This window comes from Maylandia zebra, linkage group LG4 (genome assembly GCF_041146795.1).
Source record: "Maylandia zebra isolate NMK-2024a linkage group LG4, Mzebra_GT3a, whole genome shotgun sequence".
Taxonomy (NCBI): domain Eukaryota; kingdom Metazoa; phylum Chordata; class Actinopteri; order Cichliformes; family Cichlidae; genus Maylandia; species Maylandia zebra.
The window spans coordinates 34,735,150-34,755,769 of NC_135170.1; the positions used below are offsets into that span (position 1 = coordinate 34,735,150).

At 42.2% G+C, this 20,620-nt stretch overlaps 1 protein-coding gene across 4 annotated transcripts; it reads left to right on the plus strand.

Moving 5' to 3' along the window:
- The first annotated feature begins 2,831 nt into the window (after positions 1-2,831).
- Positions 2,832-18,383, plus strand: LOC101466354 (polycomb protein suz12-B). 4 transcript variants are annotated; one of them, XM_004556397.4, is made up of 16 exons: positions 2,832-3,548; positions 4,332-4,378; positions 4,479-4,543; positions 9,230-9,298; positions 9,621-9,670; positions 9,760-9,845; positions 9,936-10,182; positions 10,996-11,098; positions 11,224-11,329; positions 11,416-11,590; positions 11,798-11,886; positions 13,027-13,170; positions 13,705-13,862; positions 13,955-14,153; positions 15,230-15,309; positions 15,414-18,383. In XM_004556397.4, the coding sequence occupies exons 1-16, from the start codon at positions 3,386-3,388 to the stop codon at positions 15,838-15,840; spliced, it is 2,208 nt and encodes a 735-aa protein (XP_004556454.2). In that variant the 5' UTR covers positions 2,832-3,385; the 3' UTR covers positions 15,841-18,383. The 4 variants fall into 4 exon arrangements, with proteins under 4 accessions (XP_004556454.2, XP_004556456.2, XP_024658028.2 ...); XM_004556399.4 differs by lacking the exon at positions 2,832-3,548 and adding an exon at positions 5,788-8,072; XM_024802260.2 differs by lacking the exon at positions 2,832-3,548 and having other exon boundaries at positions 5,788-9,298.
- The last annotated feature ends 2,237 nt before the right edge of the window (positions 18,384-20,620 follow it).

Below are 20,620 nucleotides of genomic sequence, written 5' to 3' on the forward strand. Positions count from 1 at the left end.
TTTTTTGTTGCTGTTCCTCTTTTCTTTTGTCCTCTCACCTCCCTGCTCCTTCAGCCTGGCTCTGTAAGAGTTCTTTTCCTGTTGAAAGGGAGCTCTTCCTCCCCGCCATTGCCAATTGTTTTGACATAGAGGATCATCTCATGGTTGGGAATCTTTTTCTACTATTGTAAAGGATTTTTCCTGTGAAGACTGCTTTGGTAGTATGGGGTATTAGCCCTGTTGTCACGTGTTCTTCCGTCCTTGTACGACCACAGTGCAAGCACAGTTCTCATTTCCAGCAATAAGTCAAATTAGGCCAGTGTGACTGGAACTTTTATGGACAAACATTTGTAGGCAAAGTCAAGGAGATGAAGTTGGAGATCGCATCTTTGCGTTTTTGTGAATGGCGTGGTCAACAAACGCTCACTATACTGCCAAAGGTATTCACTCAACCATCCAGATAATTGAATTCAGGTGTTCCAGTCACTTCCATGACCACAGGTGTATAAAATGAAGCACCTACACACGCAGACTGTTTCTACAAACATTTGTGAAATAATGGGTCACTCTCAGGAGCTCGTGAACCGTGATAGGATGCCACCTGGGCAGGAAGTCCAATCGTGAAATTGTAAGTAGGTCACCTACTTTCTGCAGACGGTTGCTACAGACCTCCAAACTTGATGTGTCCTTCAGATTAGCTCCATAAACAGTGTGTAGAGTGCTTCATGTTTCCATTTCCGAGCATCTGCATCCAAGCCTTACATCACCAAGCGCAACGCAAAGTGTCAGATGCAGTGGCGCAAAGCACCCCGCCACTAGACTCTTGAGCAGTAGAGTGATGGGAGTGATGAATCACTTCTCCATCTAGCAATCTGATGGACGAGTCTGAGTTTGGTGGTTGCCAGGACAACAGTACATGTCTGACTGCATTGTACAAAGTGTAAAGTTTGGTGGAGGGGGGATTATGGTGTGGGGTTGTTTTCAGAAGCTGAGCATGGCTCCTTAGTTCCAATGAAAGGAACTCTTAATGCTTCAACATACCAAGGCATTTTGGACAATTTCATGCTCCCACCTCTGTGGGAACAGTTTGGACATGGCCCCTTTCTGTCCCAACATTACTGCACACCAGTGTAGAAAGCAAGATCCATAAAGACTTGAATGAGTGTTTGGTGTGGAAGAACGTGACTGGCCTGCACAGACTCCTGACCTCAACCCGATGGAGGACCTTTGAGATGAATTGGAGCAGAGACTGTGAGCCAGGTCTTCTCGTCCAACATCAGTGTCTGACTTCACAAATGTGCTTCTGGAAAAATGGTCACAAATTCCCAGAAACACTCCTAAACACTGTGGGAAGCCTTGCCAGAAGGGTTGAAGCTGTTATAGCTGCACACTGCGACTGGTCTGTTGTGGTGAAGAAAGGGCAAATTTGTTGTTTCATGGTTTTATCTATGGCCTCGAGCTGTGGCTAGTGACCTACAGAATAAGATCAACAACTTAGTGTCTTCCCCAAAGAGGAGAAGGCTCAGAGGGAGGTCTGAGAATCATCTCTGCTTGGACTGATGTCCCTCCAACCTGGATGAGGGGTAGAAGATGGGAGGATGGATTTTGTAGGATCTGTACATAGATTATAAAGCTCCTAAGACAACTGCTGATCTGAGTTTTTGTCATAGAAGTCAAAATAAAGTTAATTAAATTGATGATCCAGAGTTGTTGGGGTATTTTTATAATTTTAATTTTCTTATGGGAAGCACAGAAGCAGTAATCTAATACATCTCTAAGAGGATCCAAAGTCTTATAATTACCTTATAGAACATCATGACACAGAAAACCCATTTGGAAAAATACAGCAGCATTTAATTTATAATATTGTGCAAGTAAAAATAAAAAGTACAAGAGCTGCACTGAATTCCACGTCATGTCTTCTAAGTACTGAGTGTTCACAAGCTATTTTAGGCCTCGTTACATTTTTGGGTCAGTGGTTCAGTCGTCTGCAGGCAATACAGCACTGCTTGCAACTGAAATGTTTACCATAAAAAGTCTCTCCAAACTGTACTCATAGCCCTGATTTCCAGTGTAATTTCTCATCAATCAAAAAAAAATTTTTTAATTAACCTTTAGTAAAGCAATTTATTTTCCATTCAGGATAAAATTCCAACATTTCTACATGTGGATATTGAAGGGTGCTGATTCAAAGCGAAGCGATAATTATACAAAGAATATTTTTTAATTTTCTACATTTATGTAATTTAGAATTTTTAAAACAAAAACGTAAATCTCTTAAAAATAACAATGATACCATTTATATGTAAAAACATGAATAGTATTTTAATCTATTTTGTCTGTAGTCAAATGTGATGATTTATTGGCTATAGATGCCCCAAATTAGATTAATAATATTATTGTTATTATTTATTTATTTATTTATTTATTTATTTTCACAGTTAGTGACTTGCGTGAATAATGTATGCATATTCAGACCTTCTGGCTCGCTACCCAACGCAACGGGCGGCAAAACGTGCCTTCTTCAGAGTCTCGCTGACGAGCGCGATGATTGGACAGAGGTATTTAGAAGGTGGACACGAAGACGCAACGTATATCTGTGAAGTCGCTGAATTGAGGCCACATAAAGGAAGTTTGCCTTCCTAATAAAAGCTGAACAATTGCGTGAGGGTTTTTTTTTTTTTTTAAATCTACTTTGTATTGTAAGATTTTCTATTTAATTTTTTTCTGATTGCAATTTATGCACAATTACCGCGTATAAACGGGTAAAATATGCATTTGCCAATGTCATAAATAAAGTAAAACTTTATTTAGGAAATTCCAACCGGATGTATGAGTGCTTTGTTGCTGTGTTCCGGGGTCTATATCCCAACTTGGAAACAGGCGCTCGGCGAGAGCTACTGTGAATTTGATGTTGTTGTGGCACCAAAGCCTCAGAAAGACTATCGTTTATGTGATTTATGAGATGTCGCGTGACAGAAACGCGCGTGGTCGTCGTCGGTAAAGTCAGAGCGCTGGACAATGCTAACCGGTTAGCGCAAGGTGGTTGCTAGCTGGCTAAGGAAGTTAGCCAGTTAGCTAGCAATCCGCCTGCCGGAGGCTGTTCTCTTGTTTCGCGCATTTCAAGTCTGTTAACCGCCCTCACCAACTGCTTAACCTGTTCCTCGTCGAGAGCGTTAAGTCGGAGTTTCGCCAATGACGGATATAAAAGAGGAGAAACTTTACAAATCGTTGTGTAAAATGGGGAGTAGGCGGTGTTTCTCCTGAGCGGCTGATTTTCTGCCACTGCTGCTCTTTTGTTTTCACAAAGGAAGAGGAGCCGCATTTCTTTATCATTTTACACCACCTCGCATTTGGTGGTGGGAGAGTTTCTTTGATCTTTCTCTTATTTTTTTTCACTGTTGTAATGGCTCCTCACAAGCAGAGCCATCCGGTGGGCTTGGGCTCTGGAGGTAAACCCAATGGGTTGTACCACCACCAGCCGTCCTCCGCCTCGATGGCTGCAGCCAAGAAGCCCAACATGCAACTTATTCAAGCCGACCACGAGTTGTTCCTGCAGGCCTTCGAGAGTAAGTTACTGCTGTCATCGGGTTGCATGTATAAAGTGTTAATTTAAGCTTATAGGAAGCTTTCCCGCGGCCATGTGCATGCAGCGGTAGCAGGAGGAAGAGAGCTGACTTAATGCCGTACTTTTATTATTATCTACAAACCGGTACTGTACACAGTAATTCTAAGAGTAAATGTGTCCATTTACTCTTAACTGCATGTCCTGGAGGGTCATCACACTCAATGTTACATCCTGAAACTTGTGTCAGAGAGACCCAGACAAACCTAGTAATTAATATAGTCTCTGCTGTTGCTTTTTAACTTTCTCTTTCTGCAGGATTGTTGTTAACTTATTTATAATTTATAGTTCTAAGTTTTCATAATTCAGTAAATGTCAAAAACTGTGCTTCCAGATGTCTTTTTTTTTTTTTTTTAAACTTTGAACAGTCAGAGTAGCTGTGAAATGGAGAAAAATTCCTATTCTTGAAGGTTCAAGTGGCAAATGTGTGGTACTTTACTTGAAACGAAACTACGTGACGATGCACTGATACTGATATTTAAAATGGATCCATAGCATGTGTTTTGAAAATGGTCATACTTCCCCTTTTATGTCATAGCAAGTAAGAATGTTTTAAAGGTTTTTAGCTTCTAGTTACACCATATTTGGATATTCAGTCAACTCTGAACTGATGTGGCAGGGTAGATAAACTGAGGTAGTCGAAAAAAAATATCACTGGGTATGTTGGTGCAGTTCTAGTGAATAATACATGAATTAATGTTCTGACATTTGGACTGTTTATTTGCAGAACCAACCCAAATCTACAGGTTTCTCCGCACAAGAAACTTGATAGCTGTAAGTTTTTAACTTCGTTAAACTTAACAGTTCAGATAGTCTCTACGTTTCATAAATTACTGATGTGTATTTAAAAAAACATTGTTTTTCTGCATTTCAGCCCATCTTTTTGCACAGGACACTCACTTACATGTCCCACAGAAACTCAAGGAATAACATCAAAAGGTAAAAACTCAGACTGTTAACAAGCTTTTTTTTTTTTTTTTTTTTTTTACAATTTTAGCTATAATTTTTCTTTTCCTTTAATGCACCTCAATGTGATTCATGTGTAGATCTCGTGTTTTTTCAGCAAAAATTGTACTTGTCACTTTCTCGGGTTTTAAAGTTTATTGAAAAAGTTTGACTCTTAGAAAGAAGGTCAGTTGTTATCATGAGTGAGAGCTAACTGACACGTGGAGGCCGCCTCGATCAGTTAAAGCTGAGATAGAAGGTTTTTTCAGTTGAGCTGCTTTGCATACAGACTCTACAGGGGAAGGAAAAAAAAGATCACGCTGATACACATGAGGCTGTCTGTGGTTCAGACGACACACCGAAGGATTGTATTGGATTACAAAGGGCATGTCACAACTTCTGTTATGTTGCAGGACATGCATTTTATTTTGCAGACCTCAATAAGTGTTTAAAATGGTGCAAGTGATAGCTGCAGCTGAGCTGCCTCCAAACGTCTCTCTGGTTTAGTTTGTGGTACTTTATTTAGCTTTTTGTTAGAGGGCAGATTAATCATGGATTTAGTGTTAAAGAAAGGAGCATAGAGATGAAGTTATTCAGCATTTAACTGAGACACCTATTAACACGTGACAGGTAATGTTGTATAAAGCACTGAGTGCTCAGGTAGAGTAGAAAAGTCATATGTGAGAACCAGTCCATTTACTATAATCTAACTTTAAAAGTTATATCAAGTTAAGTTATGATTAAGCTGTTATTGTTGAATGTTTTGGGGTTTTTTGTTTAATGTGTTTGAGGTTTTTAACCCAATTTAATTGTTAAAAAGATGCTGTCACTTGTTATTTATGTTTTAAGCTCTACTATGAGGTTAAACAGATTGTTTTCTGCTGGTTTTTGGATTTTTCTTCTCTCTTTGCATGACAGTAGTTTTCTCTTGTTGCTGTGGACTTGTTGGCTGTTAGTGTGTGTGTGTGTGTGTGTGTGTTCTTGATTTGAATTGGAGGTTTTGAACCAGGTGTCTGCTGCTGCTCAGCTCAGTTTCACTTTGCGCTGCAGTGGTGCATGCTTCAGTCACATGAAACGCAACTTGTGATTTGAGATGAAGAGACTCAGGGCCACACCACAGTTATTGACTGTTTTATTTAAAGCATTAATAACCAGAAGATAAGGAAGCAGGAAACCAGCAGGGTTGTTAAATGGTTGGATTATCAGAAACTGAAGTTCATGTAACTCCTTCTACACAGAGGTGATCTTTGGGTCTGCGCCCAGCTGAGTTTGCTGCAGAGAGAGAGACTGCAATAAAATGTTTGAGCAGGACACGGTTTCTCTTGTATGGCTTCTTGGAAAAGAAGGGGGTACACAGCCTGCCTTAAATGTACAGGGTCTCAGGTAATTTGGCTCATTTTGTGTGTTTAACCCTAAAGATACCAACCAGGCTGTTGTAGCTACTAAAACATGGGGTATAGTATCTACTGGAATTTTTAAGATGAGCATTAATGGAGCCCTTCTGTCATTTTCTCTGGTCATTAATGATGATTTAAATCATTATCGTAATAAGGATGTACAAAATTATACACGTTCCTGTTTAGGTTATAGTTATATTATTGTTACATATTTCCATGATTATAGAGAAAAATAAGATTCGAAGACTTACTACCGAACTAATCACATCTCTACAAAAAGTCAGTATTTATAGTTTAGACCCTTCTTCTTCATGACTTCTAAAATCGTTGGTAGCATGCTCAAGATCAGCTTCTGGGGCAAGTCTTATTATTGGTGATCCGTTCCTTCCTCCAGAGCTCCAAGTTGATCACAGGTTTGTAACTGATTATTGCTAAAAACTCAAACAATCACCAGCTTCTTCCAGCGATCCAGGAGGAGTTTGGTAAGAAGCTACACATCAAATTAACATTTCAACAGATCTTAATCCAATCGAAAATCTATGGGCAGACTTTAAAAGTGATTGGACAAGCAGGAGGCCACAGTCTGATAAACTTGGAGCTCTGATAAGGAACAAATGGATCAACATCAATCAGGAAAGGAAAGCCCAAAGTTTCAATGTTTATGTCCTGTATACAGTTAAGATGCCAAATAATGGAAGAATTACCAACAAGTTGAAAGCCTATAAAGTTTCAGAAAACATTTAGTGCATCAGTCACTGAAAAGTTCTAAAGTAAATTTAAAAATCCATAGCAAGCCATATAAATGACTGAGCTCGTAAATGAAGTTGAAATTTCCTGTAAGCAGGAGCATTTCCATTAAAATAATAGCTTGAATGTTACAGTCCTGTAGCAGCAGTGTGGTGCTGGATGCTTGGCGGCGTATAGATGTTAATGGTTTTTGTAGTTCCCTCTGCAGCGGTCATTAAAATGAGACTGCTTGGGCCTGAAGACAGCCTACAGATGTGAAGGTTACCTCACAGCTGTTCTCAGTTACTTTGGCTCATTAGAGTACAGCTCAGGTTAAAGCTGGACAGGACTTTATTTATGTTAGCTCTCCAGAGTACATGCACTACAAAACTCAAACGGTGTGCAGCCATTATGAGCTGGGGGGACGTGCTTCTCTATTTAATTTTATTTAAGAACACATCAGGACTTGCCAGCGATGCTGACTTAAACTGGCAGTTGAATAAAATACTTTCAAGCAGACACACAAACCAAAACGTCAGAAACGTCGTCATCCTTCTGCTGATATTAATTCAATACCTAATACCTCTTATTGTGCGTTCACACCATTTAAGAGTTTTGTCAGCCACGTCGTTTAAAGTGCCTTTTCCCTCACTTCACTCGAGTCTAAAAGCTCAAAGACGAAAAGTTTATTTCAGCTTTTAAAGATCACTGACGGCCTTTACCCTTCTTCTTCTTCTTCTTCTTCTTCTTCTTCTTCCTTCTTCTTCTTCTTCCTTCTTCTTCTTCCTTCTTCTTCTTCTTCCTTCTTCTTCTTCTTCTTCTTTCTCCTCTTCCTCCTCCTTTTTAAAGGGCACCTACTCTGCTAATTTGTTTTCATTCTTGGACTGTTAAAACAGCTTTGCATGATTCACAGTTCAAAATAATCCTCCTTTATCTTACACTGAGCCTGGTGCAGTCTTCAGTGAATCCTCTGTCTGATAAAAAGCTTGCTTCCCACTTCCAACAGTTTTTTTTTTTTTTTAAATATATAAATATTATAAGATATTATCAACAAAACAGTTCAGTTTTAAATGAAGCATATTTCCGTTTGACAGTTGTTATTTACCAAAGGAAATGCAATTATTCAACTAAGTTTCACCTCTTATTTTTTCCTCTGGCTGTCCGTGACCCGTCAGTGTGGGCTGCAGCACCGTTTTAGAACAACTCCTTTTTGTTTATGTCACAAAACGCTGGTTCGTATGAACAGAAAATTAACGGCAGAAACCTCAACAATCAGATGATCTCCTGTGAGCAAGACTTGGAGAAGGTGGTGAGAAAGAACTCCATTTTGACAAGAACGAGACTCTGCCTCGCGTCCTACTTTTAGAAACTCCAGGAAACGCGTATAAGCCTGCACAGAGGTAAGTGCTGGTACTGTGTGGTCTTTGAGACAGGGCTGGGCGATATGAAGAAAACATAAAATCACAATGCTTTTTGGCTATATCGCGATACACGATTTATGTGTAACCAACCCTAACCCTGTTTAACTAAACTCAAAAAACAAAAGTTACTTTCAAACATATATTTTACTACATGAATAGAAACGCCTTATTTTAACCATTATCTTTAACCATCAGTTGCCCACAGAGGTTTTCTCTAATGACGACACTGTCACAGTGAACCTCGTTCTGTGGTCAACACCAGACCTTTAACAAACAGAAGATCAAAGCAACAAAAGTACATCAAGCAAGATTTGATGAGAGAAAATAAAACGACTGAATTTAAAAAGGTGCTTTTTTGTGCTTATAACATGTACAAATTGTAAAATTAAAAAATATGATCACCTCAAATTACAAAAACAAAAGTCTAGACAGTGACTATAAAAACGACTGACCTAGAACAGTCACCGGTATCACAGCTCATTTATTTAACATTGACGTTGACAGGCAGCGGTTAAAACGGCCTTACTTTTGCATTGGATGACTTTTCAGCTGGTGGGATATTTTGTGGTACTTCTACTTTTTGCAGCATGTTTTGCAAATTACCGGATTTTGTTCGGCGTCATCCTCGTGGAATCCAAATGACAGCGAGTTTCATTCCCTCTCGTCTGAATCTGGTAGTATATAAGCGCCTGCTCAGCGCAGTGTGCTGGACAGAAAGTCACAGTGAATTACATACAGACAGCTTAATATTGTTTGGCAATTTATACTTGATGGTTACAATAAAGCCATTTTAACCATCGTACGCAGAAAAACACAGTGAATTCGATATATCGCCCACCCCTACTTTGAGATGTGATCGTTCAGGACTCTGAGTGTGAGGAGGAAGATTTTAAATGACAGAAGCTAATATTGAGAGGTGTCGTTAGCCCTTATAAGAAAAACGAGTCATTCAATCTGCCTGCAGCTGTATAACCCCGGGTGTAGTGTGCCGTAATCCAGATTACGTCCTTGTCCCGAGGACAAGAACCTGATCTTCCTCCAGAAACAAGACGTTTGCCACTGAGTTTCTGCATGTTTGGACTTTCAGTGGGCTGGTTGTACGATTGCTAACTGCTGCCGTTTGTCTCCATGTGCAGGAAAAATTACAAGGTTGACAATCTTCTGTTCAAAGTGGAGAAGATGAGAGGGGAACAGGAGACTCACAGGTAAGCGCTCAGTCCTGCAGGACTCTCTGCTTTCCATTCCAAGCTTCTAGAAAACATTTAGCTCGTTTTTGTTTATCAGGTGACAAAATATCAATAAAAAGTTCACCAGCTACATGTGGAGCGATCCCGCTGAGGTACATCCACACCTAAAAGCCCATTTTTAGCAGGAAAACAGTGCTGTAGCAAAAAGAGATTCTCAAGTTTCACATTTTTATTTATTTGATGCTGCTTTCTCTGGCACCAGAACGCCTCCTTTTATAGCTGCAAACTTCACAATGTTTGGTTTTAAAAATATCTCAGAACGTTTTCCCCTCTTCTACAGCTTGGCCTCCAATCTTCAGCTCACCTTTACTGGCTTCTTCCATAAAGCTGGTACGTTTTTCCATATCGGCACTTTGTTTTATCGTTTCCACTGATCCCACTGTGACTAACAGGAAATCTTTTGTGTTGTTTGTTTACAGGAAAACTCTCTCAGGACAGCGAGAACGAGCAGAACTCGGTGTCTCTGGAGGTGCTCCTGGTCAAAGTCTGCCACAAGAAGAGGAAGGTGTGTGTCATGAATTTCCTCTGCTGGTTTTCTACAGCTTGCACGTCTAAATGAAACACACGAAGTTTCCTTTTCTTGCTTCCTGTGTAGGACGTGAGCTGTCCGGTGAAGCAGGTCCCCACGGGAAAGAAGCAAGTCCCTCTGAACCCAGACACGAGCGCCGGGGTCCAGGCCAAGCTGAGCTCCTACCCCTCCCTGCTGGTTCCCAGCAGCGAGTTTGAACCCAGCAACTCTCACATGGTCAAATCTTATTCGCTGCTCTTCAGAGTGTCACGACCCGGGCATCCACGAACACAGATCAACGGGCTTGCTAATGGCGAGATTCACCACAGCAGAGGTGGGCAGAGTGGGTTATTGGGTGGGTCTCATCTCTGCAGCTTTGCAAAAGCTTGACAGAGCAAGACAAACCAAGGACAAGAAAATGGGATTGTAGCAAAAAGCCAACTTGCTTTGTTTGTCATCCGATCATCCCCTGCAATGAAAAAGAAAACATGAACTAAACTATTGGAGAAAATCCTGATTTAGGCCGTAAACTGGGATAGTGAAAGGAAGCAGGATTTGACTTTGGTTTCAAACACCAATGAAGTTAAAGCACCCCTCACGTGAGTCCATGACAGTTTTGCCAGTACTGGTGGGAAACTGTCACAGGAAGTTGTTAACCAGTTACTAGTGTCAGTAGGGCTTAAATCATCAGGGGACAGGAAATGTGTCATATGTTTTGGTAACACACATTGAGACAACTTTGGTTGGATCCAATCAGAATAGCAGCGAGTAGAATTACGAGTTTAAACCAACTTCTTAGATGCCAAAGAGTCCTCCCTTTGCTTAACGACTTCAGATTTCTTATTGGTCTGCAGTGGAAATTATCAGATGTTGGGAGGTGAGACTGTTGTACGGCGAGTCTTGATGTAGTTCAGTGATGTTTCGAGTTCGTTTATAGCGGGTCCTTCAGACTTGATTCACTCAAAGTTTTTAGTTGACCCAGTTTAACTTGCAGAAGATTATTATGGCTGCTCTATCTATATCTATATTTCTTCAGCTGTTTGAACTTAAAAATTAAACACAGTCACCCTCGTAGCTCCACATCCGTGCAGAAAACGAGGGACGGTTTGGCGGAGCAGAGGTTCATGTCACCGTGTGTCTTTTTCAGACTTTTCAGAAGAAGCTGTGAACAGGAAAAGGAGGAGCTCTGCTCTCAGGGAGGAGGGAGAAACCACATTTGTAGCTCAGATGACAGTCTTTGATAAAAACAGGTGAAAGACACACACATACACTGACGCGCACACACAGTAGCACCTTTTGGCACAGGAAAGAAAAGGTGTCATTGCAGCGTTTGTGCAGCAGAAGTGAGAAGACGTTGTCGTGTACTTGCGTGCAGGCGTCTGCAGTTATTGGACGGCGAGTACGAGGTGTCCATGCAAGAGATGGAGGAGTGTCCCGTCGGTAAGAAGAGGGCGACCTGGGAGACCATCCTAGATGGAAAGGTGTGTGTTTGTGTGCGTGAACCAAGTAACCCTCAGTTCACACAGCTGATCTGTGTAGTGAAACCCCGTGTTTGCTGTTTTTGCAGCGTTTGCCTCCGTTTGAGAGTTTCTCTCAGGGTCCGACTCTGCAGTTCACACTGCGCTGGACCAGCGACTCCGCCGATCATTCCACCGCACCCGTGGCCAAACCGCTCGCCACCCGCAACTCCGAAACCAACCAGGACACCCGACCCAGCACCCTGAGAGCCACGCACGCACCGAGTGAGTGTAGCACAGATAATGTGTGCTGTGTTTCAGCACACGCGTCAAACTCGTGTTTCATGTTGATTATATCCAGGATGATCTAATATTTAGATAAAATTATGACGTGCTAGTAACCTGCATATGTTTGGCCCTTTTCCCAGTGTGGCCCTCAGTAAACTGACCTATAACATCAGCAGTGAAAGTGTTGCTGTTTTTCTTCTGCAGCTGTGAAAGAGTCGGTAAATACAGATGTTCAAACCAGAAGAGAACAAGTCTTATCTGAGCCTCGACAGAAACTACGAATCTTCTACCAGGTCAGTCCGTACCTGCTAACGCTGCCGTTTCTCCCACAGACTTCAGTCATTTCTGTGACCCTTAAATGTCATTGTGGATCTTTTTTTACACACATCTGTAATTTTTCTATGATGGATGGATACTTTGTTGATCCCACAAAGGATCCTTATGCCTGTTGTTACAGCAGGAGCAAGTGGTGAGGGCTTTATACTGTGACAGTGCAAAAACGTACACATGTGATAAGAAAACAAAGAAAATAAATAATAAAACTGATTTTAGGAAGAGTAAAAAGTAAGACTGAGAGTGCAAATCCCATTAATAGATAATATGTACACTGTACAAGAAGGAATAATACAGAAGTGTGTGTGAAATCTTACTGTGACAGAGTTTTATAGAGAACAGTAGGAATGATTTCATGAGCGTTACTCGAGGCAACCCACAGCCTCATTCAAAGGCTTTGCACAGCTGCTGTCTGTGCTGATGGATGATGGACACCTGATGGACATCTGCTGTCTGTAGTTTCTCCACTGCTTCGGCTCTCCCCCCGTGAAGAATCCAGTGAAAGAGAGACTGTGTGTTACAGATGGTTAGAAAAGTTGGACACTCACAGATTCAAGCGTGAGTGAACTGTATGAACGGAGCTCACTTCAATTTACAAAACAAATTTTCAGCCTGGCCTCGGAGGAAAACATGAAGTTATCACGAAAAGGCAAATTGTCCATGTTCGTTGACACAAAACGCAATTTTTATTTTGGCCAGCACGACTTTCTAATGCGCGTCAACGGGAAGTATATTTTCTGTCTGGGGCACATGTATATCCTACCAGTTAATGTCAGTCTACACCTGAGCACAGATGGGGTAAAAGATGTGGTATTTTTGTGTTGTTGCATTAGAATTGGTAATCCCTTTTCTTGGGCGTCGGGAATCCCTGTGGTGAGTTTAGGTGAGATAAAATGACCCAAAAACCACCGATGAGGTGTGACAGCGAAACAAAGGAGTGCCGAGATCAAAGTGTGAGACACGGTGGGATTTATGAAGGCCGCTGCATGTCGATTCAGACCTCCGGAGAAGTGGCAACGGGATGTGAATTCCTCGTCAAAGATCAGCGAGTCTGTCGCTTCTCAGCAGCTGAGATCACACTCTGTTTCTTTCTTTCCTAGTTTCAATACAACAACAACACACGGCAGCAGACCGAGGCCAGGGATGACCTCCACTGTCCGTGGTGCACACTGAACTGCAGGAAGCTGTACAGTCTCGTCAAACACCTCAAACTGTCCCACTCCCGCTTCATCTTCAACTACGTGGTGAGAGATGTACACCAGCTGTTGCTCTCATGTTTTGCACTGCCAGTTTGACCAAAGCTTTCCTACCAACCAAATTCCTGTTCTGTCAGACATGTTTCTTAGGTAAAAATGTCTTCGTGCAGATGTTGCCCAACATCAGCTTACCTGCTAACTTGGGTAGATTACTTGATATCTAGTGCAGTAGCCACATCTGCGTCAGTCAGAGCTAATGTTGGCTCTAGGAAAGGAAGAGAAGCACAGATATCCCCAGGAGCATAAATCCTTTGGATTCAAACAGTCGACACGCTGTTGGAGTCAACACGAGCATCGAGGAGCGTTTCATTTTTAAGTTCTATTACAACCTGATGAGCGTGCTCCACAAGGCTTAGAATCAAAGCTAAGAACAAATAAAATCAAAGATACCAGTACTTTAAAAACATCGTACAATGTAAAACTTGGGGGTATCATCAGTATTTCTTATTTAAATTCAGCACTGAGATCTTTTAACATATTGTCGAGCGTGTCCTTTAAATATGCATCTCTGATCTTTGGCAGCCCCATCCCAAAGGAGCAAAGATTGAGGTCTCTATCAACGAGTCTTACGATGGGTCGTATGCAGGAAATCCTCAGGACATCCACAGCCAGCCGGGCTTCGCCTTCAGCAGGAACGGCCCCGTGAAGAGAACCGCCGTCACCCACTTTCTGGTCTGCAGGTACCCCTCCAACTTCTCCTCTACCTTTATATTTATTTACATGCTGCCGAGGGCGACAGGAACTCCTGATCATCCTCTTCCTGTCCTCTCAGACCCAAGAGGACAAAGCCGAGCCTGTCTGAGTTTCTGGAGTCTGAGGATGGCGATCGGGAGGCGCAGAGGACGTACATCAGTGGACACAATCGCCTGTACTTCCACAGCGACAGCTGCCTGCCGCTGAGGCCCCAGGAGATGGAAGTGGACAGCGAGGACGAGAGGGACCCCGACTGGCTCAAAGAGAAGACTGTAAAGGTGAGCTTGAGCCAGACGAGCGAACACAGGAATGCTCCTGAGGAGGAAGAAGCCGGGTATAAAAACAGTAGAAAGCTTCATTGGATCGGTATTCGATATCAACACAGTTTGAACTGTAAAAAGTTTGATTGGTGTGTCCCGGCTCTCTCAGTCTGGGATAGGAAATTTAATAGTCATGAAAGGGAAAAATCCAGGATAACCCTGTTTCCATCTTCACCAAATTCAGAGAAACAAATACGCTTCCAATAATCAAACAGCGATATTGAAACATTTGGTTTCTCCTGCTTCTAAAAGGAGAACATTTGGAGAGTAAAACATTTCGGGTTGTTGTTCAGACGAAACAGCCAGTTTTTGTTGAAGATGTCACTTTGATCTCGACTGTTTTCTCTGATCGTTAAAAACCTCTGAAGGATTCAGACGATTCAGCAGACGCTCGGGCTTCTCTCCTCCTGTGAACGGCTTCTGCTTCTCGTGACTGTGTTAACTATGCTAACTTTTCCAGATTGGTGTGAGGGTAACAGAAGTCAGCGTGGACGTTTCTGCCGCTGGCCTATTGATGTCAACATTAAAGCTCCCCATGACTTAACAACCTGTGACTTAAAGCAGGTTTTATAATGAACAATAAAAAAGATTTTAACACACACACACCGTTTACAAATGGTTGTTGTGTTCTTGCGTTTCTTTGGTTGTTTTGGGGAGGTTTTCTTTTTCAAGTTTTCTCTGTGATGTTGGACTCCAACCTGCATAAACACTATAGACTGTATGTAAAAGATGGATGTAACCCCGTGGTTTGAAGAATGAAGCCAGTGCAGAGGTGTCTTAAATCTGCAGGGAGCGGCTCCTCTTAAATCTGATTTGTATAGAACTCTATGAGGAAAACGACCCTATTTTTAACTCGAGTTCTGACTTCAGTAAATGCTTTGCTGAAGAGTTTGTGGTCTCATTTAAAGTCTTTTTTTTTAAAAATACCAGAGGATGCGACACTCGCCTAAATCATAAATTTGAGGCTTCAAAATCGACCTCCATCTTTTATATACAGTCCATGCTAAACGCTAACTAGTGTGCTCTGATTGCAGCAAATCGAGGACTTCATGGACGTGAACGAGGGGGAGAAGGAGATCATGAAGCTGTGGAATCTGCACGTCATGAAGCGTGGGTATGTACTCGGCAAAGCTTTTATCAAACTGCAGAAGTTTTTTGGTTTATTTCAGGGTTTTTGTTTTTTAAACCTCACCTTATCCACTGGCGTCTTCCTCCCAGCTTCATCGCAGATAACCAGATGAACGAAGCGTGTCTGCTGTTTGCTGAACACCACGCCGCCTTCATCGTCAAACGCAACCTGTGCCGCAATTTCCTGCTCCATCTGATCAGCATGCATGACTTCAACCTGATCAGCACGCTGACCATCAACCAGGCCATGGCCCGGCTCTGCCTCGTCCAGAGCCAGGCCACCCACAGAGACAAAGAGGAGGAGGACGACGAAGAGGAGGAGGAGGACTGGGAGACGGCCGCGGAGTCCCAGCCGGAGCCGGATCCTGACCCTGATCCCGATCTGACGGAGTTTAAAACCTGCAGTACCGAGACCGCCAACAGCTCCCTGGAGACTGGAAATCAACTGGTGGAGGACGGCGGCGAGAAGCCGCACGCCAAGCAGAAATTGTCCGGCTTCGGCTCGGTTTTAAAGTGACTGCTCGGCTGGAGCGCCACAAAGATTCCCAGACAGAGCGGGAAGACTGAGGCCTGAATCAGCAAACAGGTGTTAGACACACACGGGTTACTGCAGGGATTCTCAAAGGCAGGTTACACCAGGATCAAAATGAACTTCACATCCTGGAAGTTACACATTCAAATCGAAGAGACGCTTTATGGTTTCACAGTTCATCAACGCTGAGATCTTTGAATTATTTTTTAATTATTTTCATGTTTTTTCCATGTTGTTTGTCCTGTTTCTGTAAATGTTTGAGTGTTTAACTCTGAGCTGCTCCAGTTTTATTTCCAGCCTGACACAGCTGTGGAGTGAGCACAAAGCAGGTTCGGTCTTAGGGCTGGAGGTGCAGAAGACGGTCGTACGCCTTCTGCAGATGACGAGTTGCCTTCAAAAGAGGCGTCAACATTTCATGCAGCAGCTGCGAATTCAAACAGGAGGAGATGGGCCGTCTGCTCGGGACTGTTTTCAGCAGCGGAGTGATCCGTATTTGGTGCTCTCTTTGGTGCTACTTTGCCTCTCGAGACTCTTCGTTGGTGCTCTGAGTCATTTTGTGTTCACTCCATCGTTCAAACCTCATGTCAGTCTTCCTCAGAGTGAAGCATCAATCAGTGACCTTCCGGGCACCCTCAGCTCCGCCAAAGGTTTTCTTTTAGCAGGGAGTGTGTGCACATGCTCAGTAGTGTCACGGTTACGGCGTCTGATTGGGTGTCAAGAGTGTTGCTGCAAAAGGAAGTTTGACCAGTTATTATCAAGAAAGGTCAGGGTTGAACCGCTGATGGTCGGGAGGTGGCTGATCACAACTCGAGACGCCTGTTAGAGCCGTTGCTATCAGGTGATTTTACCTGGAGACGCCACAAAGTTCGTATTAACTGTTAATGAGACCGATGCTCAAAGCTAAGAGACTCTCTGCACTTGTGTTAGTCTTTTTTCTCTCCCCCATATGTATTGTTGTTGAGCCCCGCTCATGTGAAAATCATGTTCATAATAATTCTGCGAGTCAGAATATGAAGAAAATATATTTTTGCTCATACTGTGGAGCATTACCTTTCACTATCCGTGCAGCGAGCTCGAGGGATCTCGTAAGATCAAGGATGTTTTCCGTGTGATTCAGCTGCTTGTTAGCTCAAACACAACGAGACAAAAGTCTCCGAGCTTTCTTTGATCGGGTTAATCAGGAAGTTAATCCTCAGGTTGGGTTAATTTTTGGCATCCAGTGATCATGAAAACAAGATAATATTAAACAAATGGTTCGTTTTTGCTGCAATGCTCTGTGAAGACTTTTCCTTTGCAGGCGTTTTTCTCTCTTTTGCTGCTTTAGTTCAGCTCGAGCCGAGACAATGAAAACTGACTCCTAACAACAAGTTTTATGTGGAAGTAAAGGGTTTTGGCTGGATCGTTAAAGGTTCCAGCTTCGTCTGTGTCGGATCTGAGGGTTTATTGAACCTGTGACTCTGCTGTACTCGTGGGCACACCTCCCCTACAGTTATGTTTTTCTTTAAACTACTGGTGCTAAATGTTTTTACTCCTCAGTGCATCTCCTTTCTTACAACAGATCTCCACTGCCAGCTCTCCAACAACGAGAAGCATGTTTAGTTGTCTGTTTCGTTTTTTTAAAGCGACTCTCTTTTTCCTACAGTGCTGTTTTTACCGTGCTCTGAGCCCAGGACAACAAAAAACACTCGCTGTGCAGTAAAACTGGACAAAAAAGCTCCTCAGAGCTCAGAGAGGCTTGGAAAGGCCACGTTCCTACTGTTGTAATCTAAAAAAAATTGATAACTATAGGGTTAAACTGTTTATGCAGGTGCTGGTTCCAGTTTCTTTAAAATAAGAAATTGCTGCTTTATTTTGAAATTATTATAAACTGAATAGTTTAAGTTTTGGACTGATACAAGTTTGGCTGGTCTGTTTTGTGTTTGTTTGTTTGTTTGTTTGTTTGTTTTCTTTTATTTGATCAATGAAATTGTTTAAAAAGAGAAAAGAAACAAGAAAAGCCACTTATAAAACGAATGGTTCCACAGGGTTGTGATGTCGCTTTATGGTGTGGCGTTAATGCAATATAAATAATGTTGCTCCAACCAAAAAAAAACATGTTTTGATTAGGAGGGGAAAAAAACACCTGGAAGTCTAAAGTTGGCTGGAGGAGGTGATGGTGGATGGATCAAATCCAGGCCTTTCACACAGGACGTTTGGGGTTTGAGTCCACCATGATGTGAAAAGTTAGTACTGATTTATCACTTTTAGACCAAGCGACACACTCGGAGACTGAAATGAGTATGAAAATGTGCAGTTCCTGTAGCGACCACCAGAGGCTCCTGCAGTGGATCAGTCTATGTTAAAATGTCCAACTTTAATTTGTTTAAATAAACATGTTTTCAGCCAGATATAAAAAAATAAATACATTTCTGGATGGTTTCTTCCTTCAGAAAAACTGCACAGCTTAAAGTGGCCACTCTGACACGTGGGTCAAACCATCTACTTCATGTAGATGATGTCATCTCGCTTTCACATTTAGGCTAATGCTACGCAGCTTGGTTAGCACATTTCATATCCATAAAGTTGATACAGCACACAGACATGCATGTCTGTTAATTGGTACTAAGAAACTCTAAAACTGGATGCTTTTCCTTTTGGATTTTTGTTTATTAGAATTGGACAGGTCCATGTTGAGACAGGCAGCTGTAGATGTTAGCTCCTAGGGTGCACTGTATTCTTGCTAACCAAACTAGCTAGCATTAGCTGATAGCTTGGTACACCAGTTTTCATCCAGTCTTTTCACTTCTGGCTCCAAAAATCAACATTGTTGGAGGCCAAACTGTGAAGTCCAGAATCCAGCAGGTGAAGGCACAGTAACTTCGTCCATCTTTTAGCTTTCTTTACCCCCACGAATCTGCAAAATTGTGACATCACAACAGTGTGACTGGTCCTGGAGCAACATTAAAATGATGAGGGGACACCATGGCGGCACATGTAGTTACTGAACACGCCCACTACACCTGTTATATATAAATGTAAATATGACTGTAAAAAAAAAAACCGATAGCTTTGTGATATGTATGTTTTTGAAGCTCAAACACCATCAGTGACATTTTAGTAGGTGTTTTTTAGTTAAAGGACCAAATTGGGATTCATTTCCTGCAGATTTCTTTACTCTTATGTGTCCTGCGTCATGTGACTCCTGGATCCCTGCTGCCGTCATTACTTTGACATTTAACCTCGAGAACACGCCGGGTAAAGATTAGACATGACAGACGAATCGCACCGGGAGCATTTCAGTCTCCACGGGCAATTTTATTTTGAAAATTAAAACCGTGCTCCTGTATAGACTGTATATGAATGTTGGCTGCATCTATTGTGGACCCTCTGTGTAGGTTTTTCGCGAAACAACAGGAGTAGTAACTCCTGGAGTTCTTCCATTCTCCTGCAAGAGGGTCCCCAAAACACTCGAGGGCGCTGCCACAGATTTGTAAATGAAAATATTTCATCACCCCACCCACTAGTAACAGAGTCAGGCAGTCCAGGTGCTGATGTTTTACCCGTGCCATTTTAGCCTAAATGCAGTACGAGCCTCCAGATGTGGGCAGCTGTGAGGCCATGGGAGCATAACGTCAGACATGATCATTTGGATGTATTTAGAGCTTATCGATCTTTTTTGTGTTGTTTTAAAAAGCTTTATGCCTGCTGGTGACTGATCCAGCCTGCTGAAATCTGCAGATCTGAAACCTTGTCTTTGTTCACGAGACCCAGCAGCGTTTTGCACAATACGGGAGGAGCCGTGTCGGCCAAACGAGACTTTTCTTTAACAATAATGTAAAACTAGTTCGAGTCACAATGGTTTTCTATTAAAAAGGACAATTTTGTAATAATATTGGCATCATGCTCCATTTCTTTCACCAAAGTACACGTCACTCACAGCTCGGTCACACTAGGTTCAAAATAGGACAACAGTGACTAAGTGTCGTCGTTTCAGGATTGCACTGATTTCATTTGCTGTCTGAGACTGATTGCAAGTACTTGCTGCGACCAGCTGATCGCTCAGAGCTGCAACATCCCAAACCTCTGGGTGACTTTTGATCACAAAGAGATTGCACAGGTTGATTGCACGTGGCTCTTCCCTCTCATGTTGCTGGATTGAGAGCTCTGACTTTAAAGCTGTTGTTTGGTTTTTTTGATAAAGGCTGTTGTGTCTGATCTGGTTCCTTTCATTTATAGACAAATGTTGATTTATATTTTCTATAAATTATATTATGGCTGGAGCATTCCCCGCATGATTGTTCCAATATAATATTGTACAACTTTTTGCAAAGACAAAAAAATCAAAGCAATCTGCATGCTGGGTTTTCAAATCTTCCAAGTATGAACGTTAACTGCTCACACAACAGTTGGTAACTACTTTTACTGCCCTCTCGTGTCTGCAGTGAGGAACTACAACACAAATGCAGGCAGCAGCATTTCTAAAATACAGCGACCTATAGAAGTGAAATAAGCTGATCTCGTTGCCATAGTGAAGACTTCAAACACTGATCAACACTAAAACGCACACTGATGATCTTGATCATTGATATCTGCCAACTATAATCCAGATGCTGTCCCACATGTGACCTTAGTGACTCCCCACATGAGGTGAAACATCTTCATGAACAGCTGTCATCCACTCAAGATGGTGAAGATGCACAGACGTCTTTATAGAGGTTTAACAAACTGATGTTGTGGTTCCTGTCGTGACCACTGGGGGCAGCACAGATTAGAATACATTTGCCCC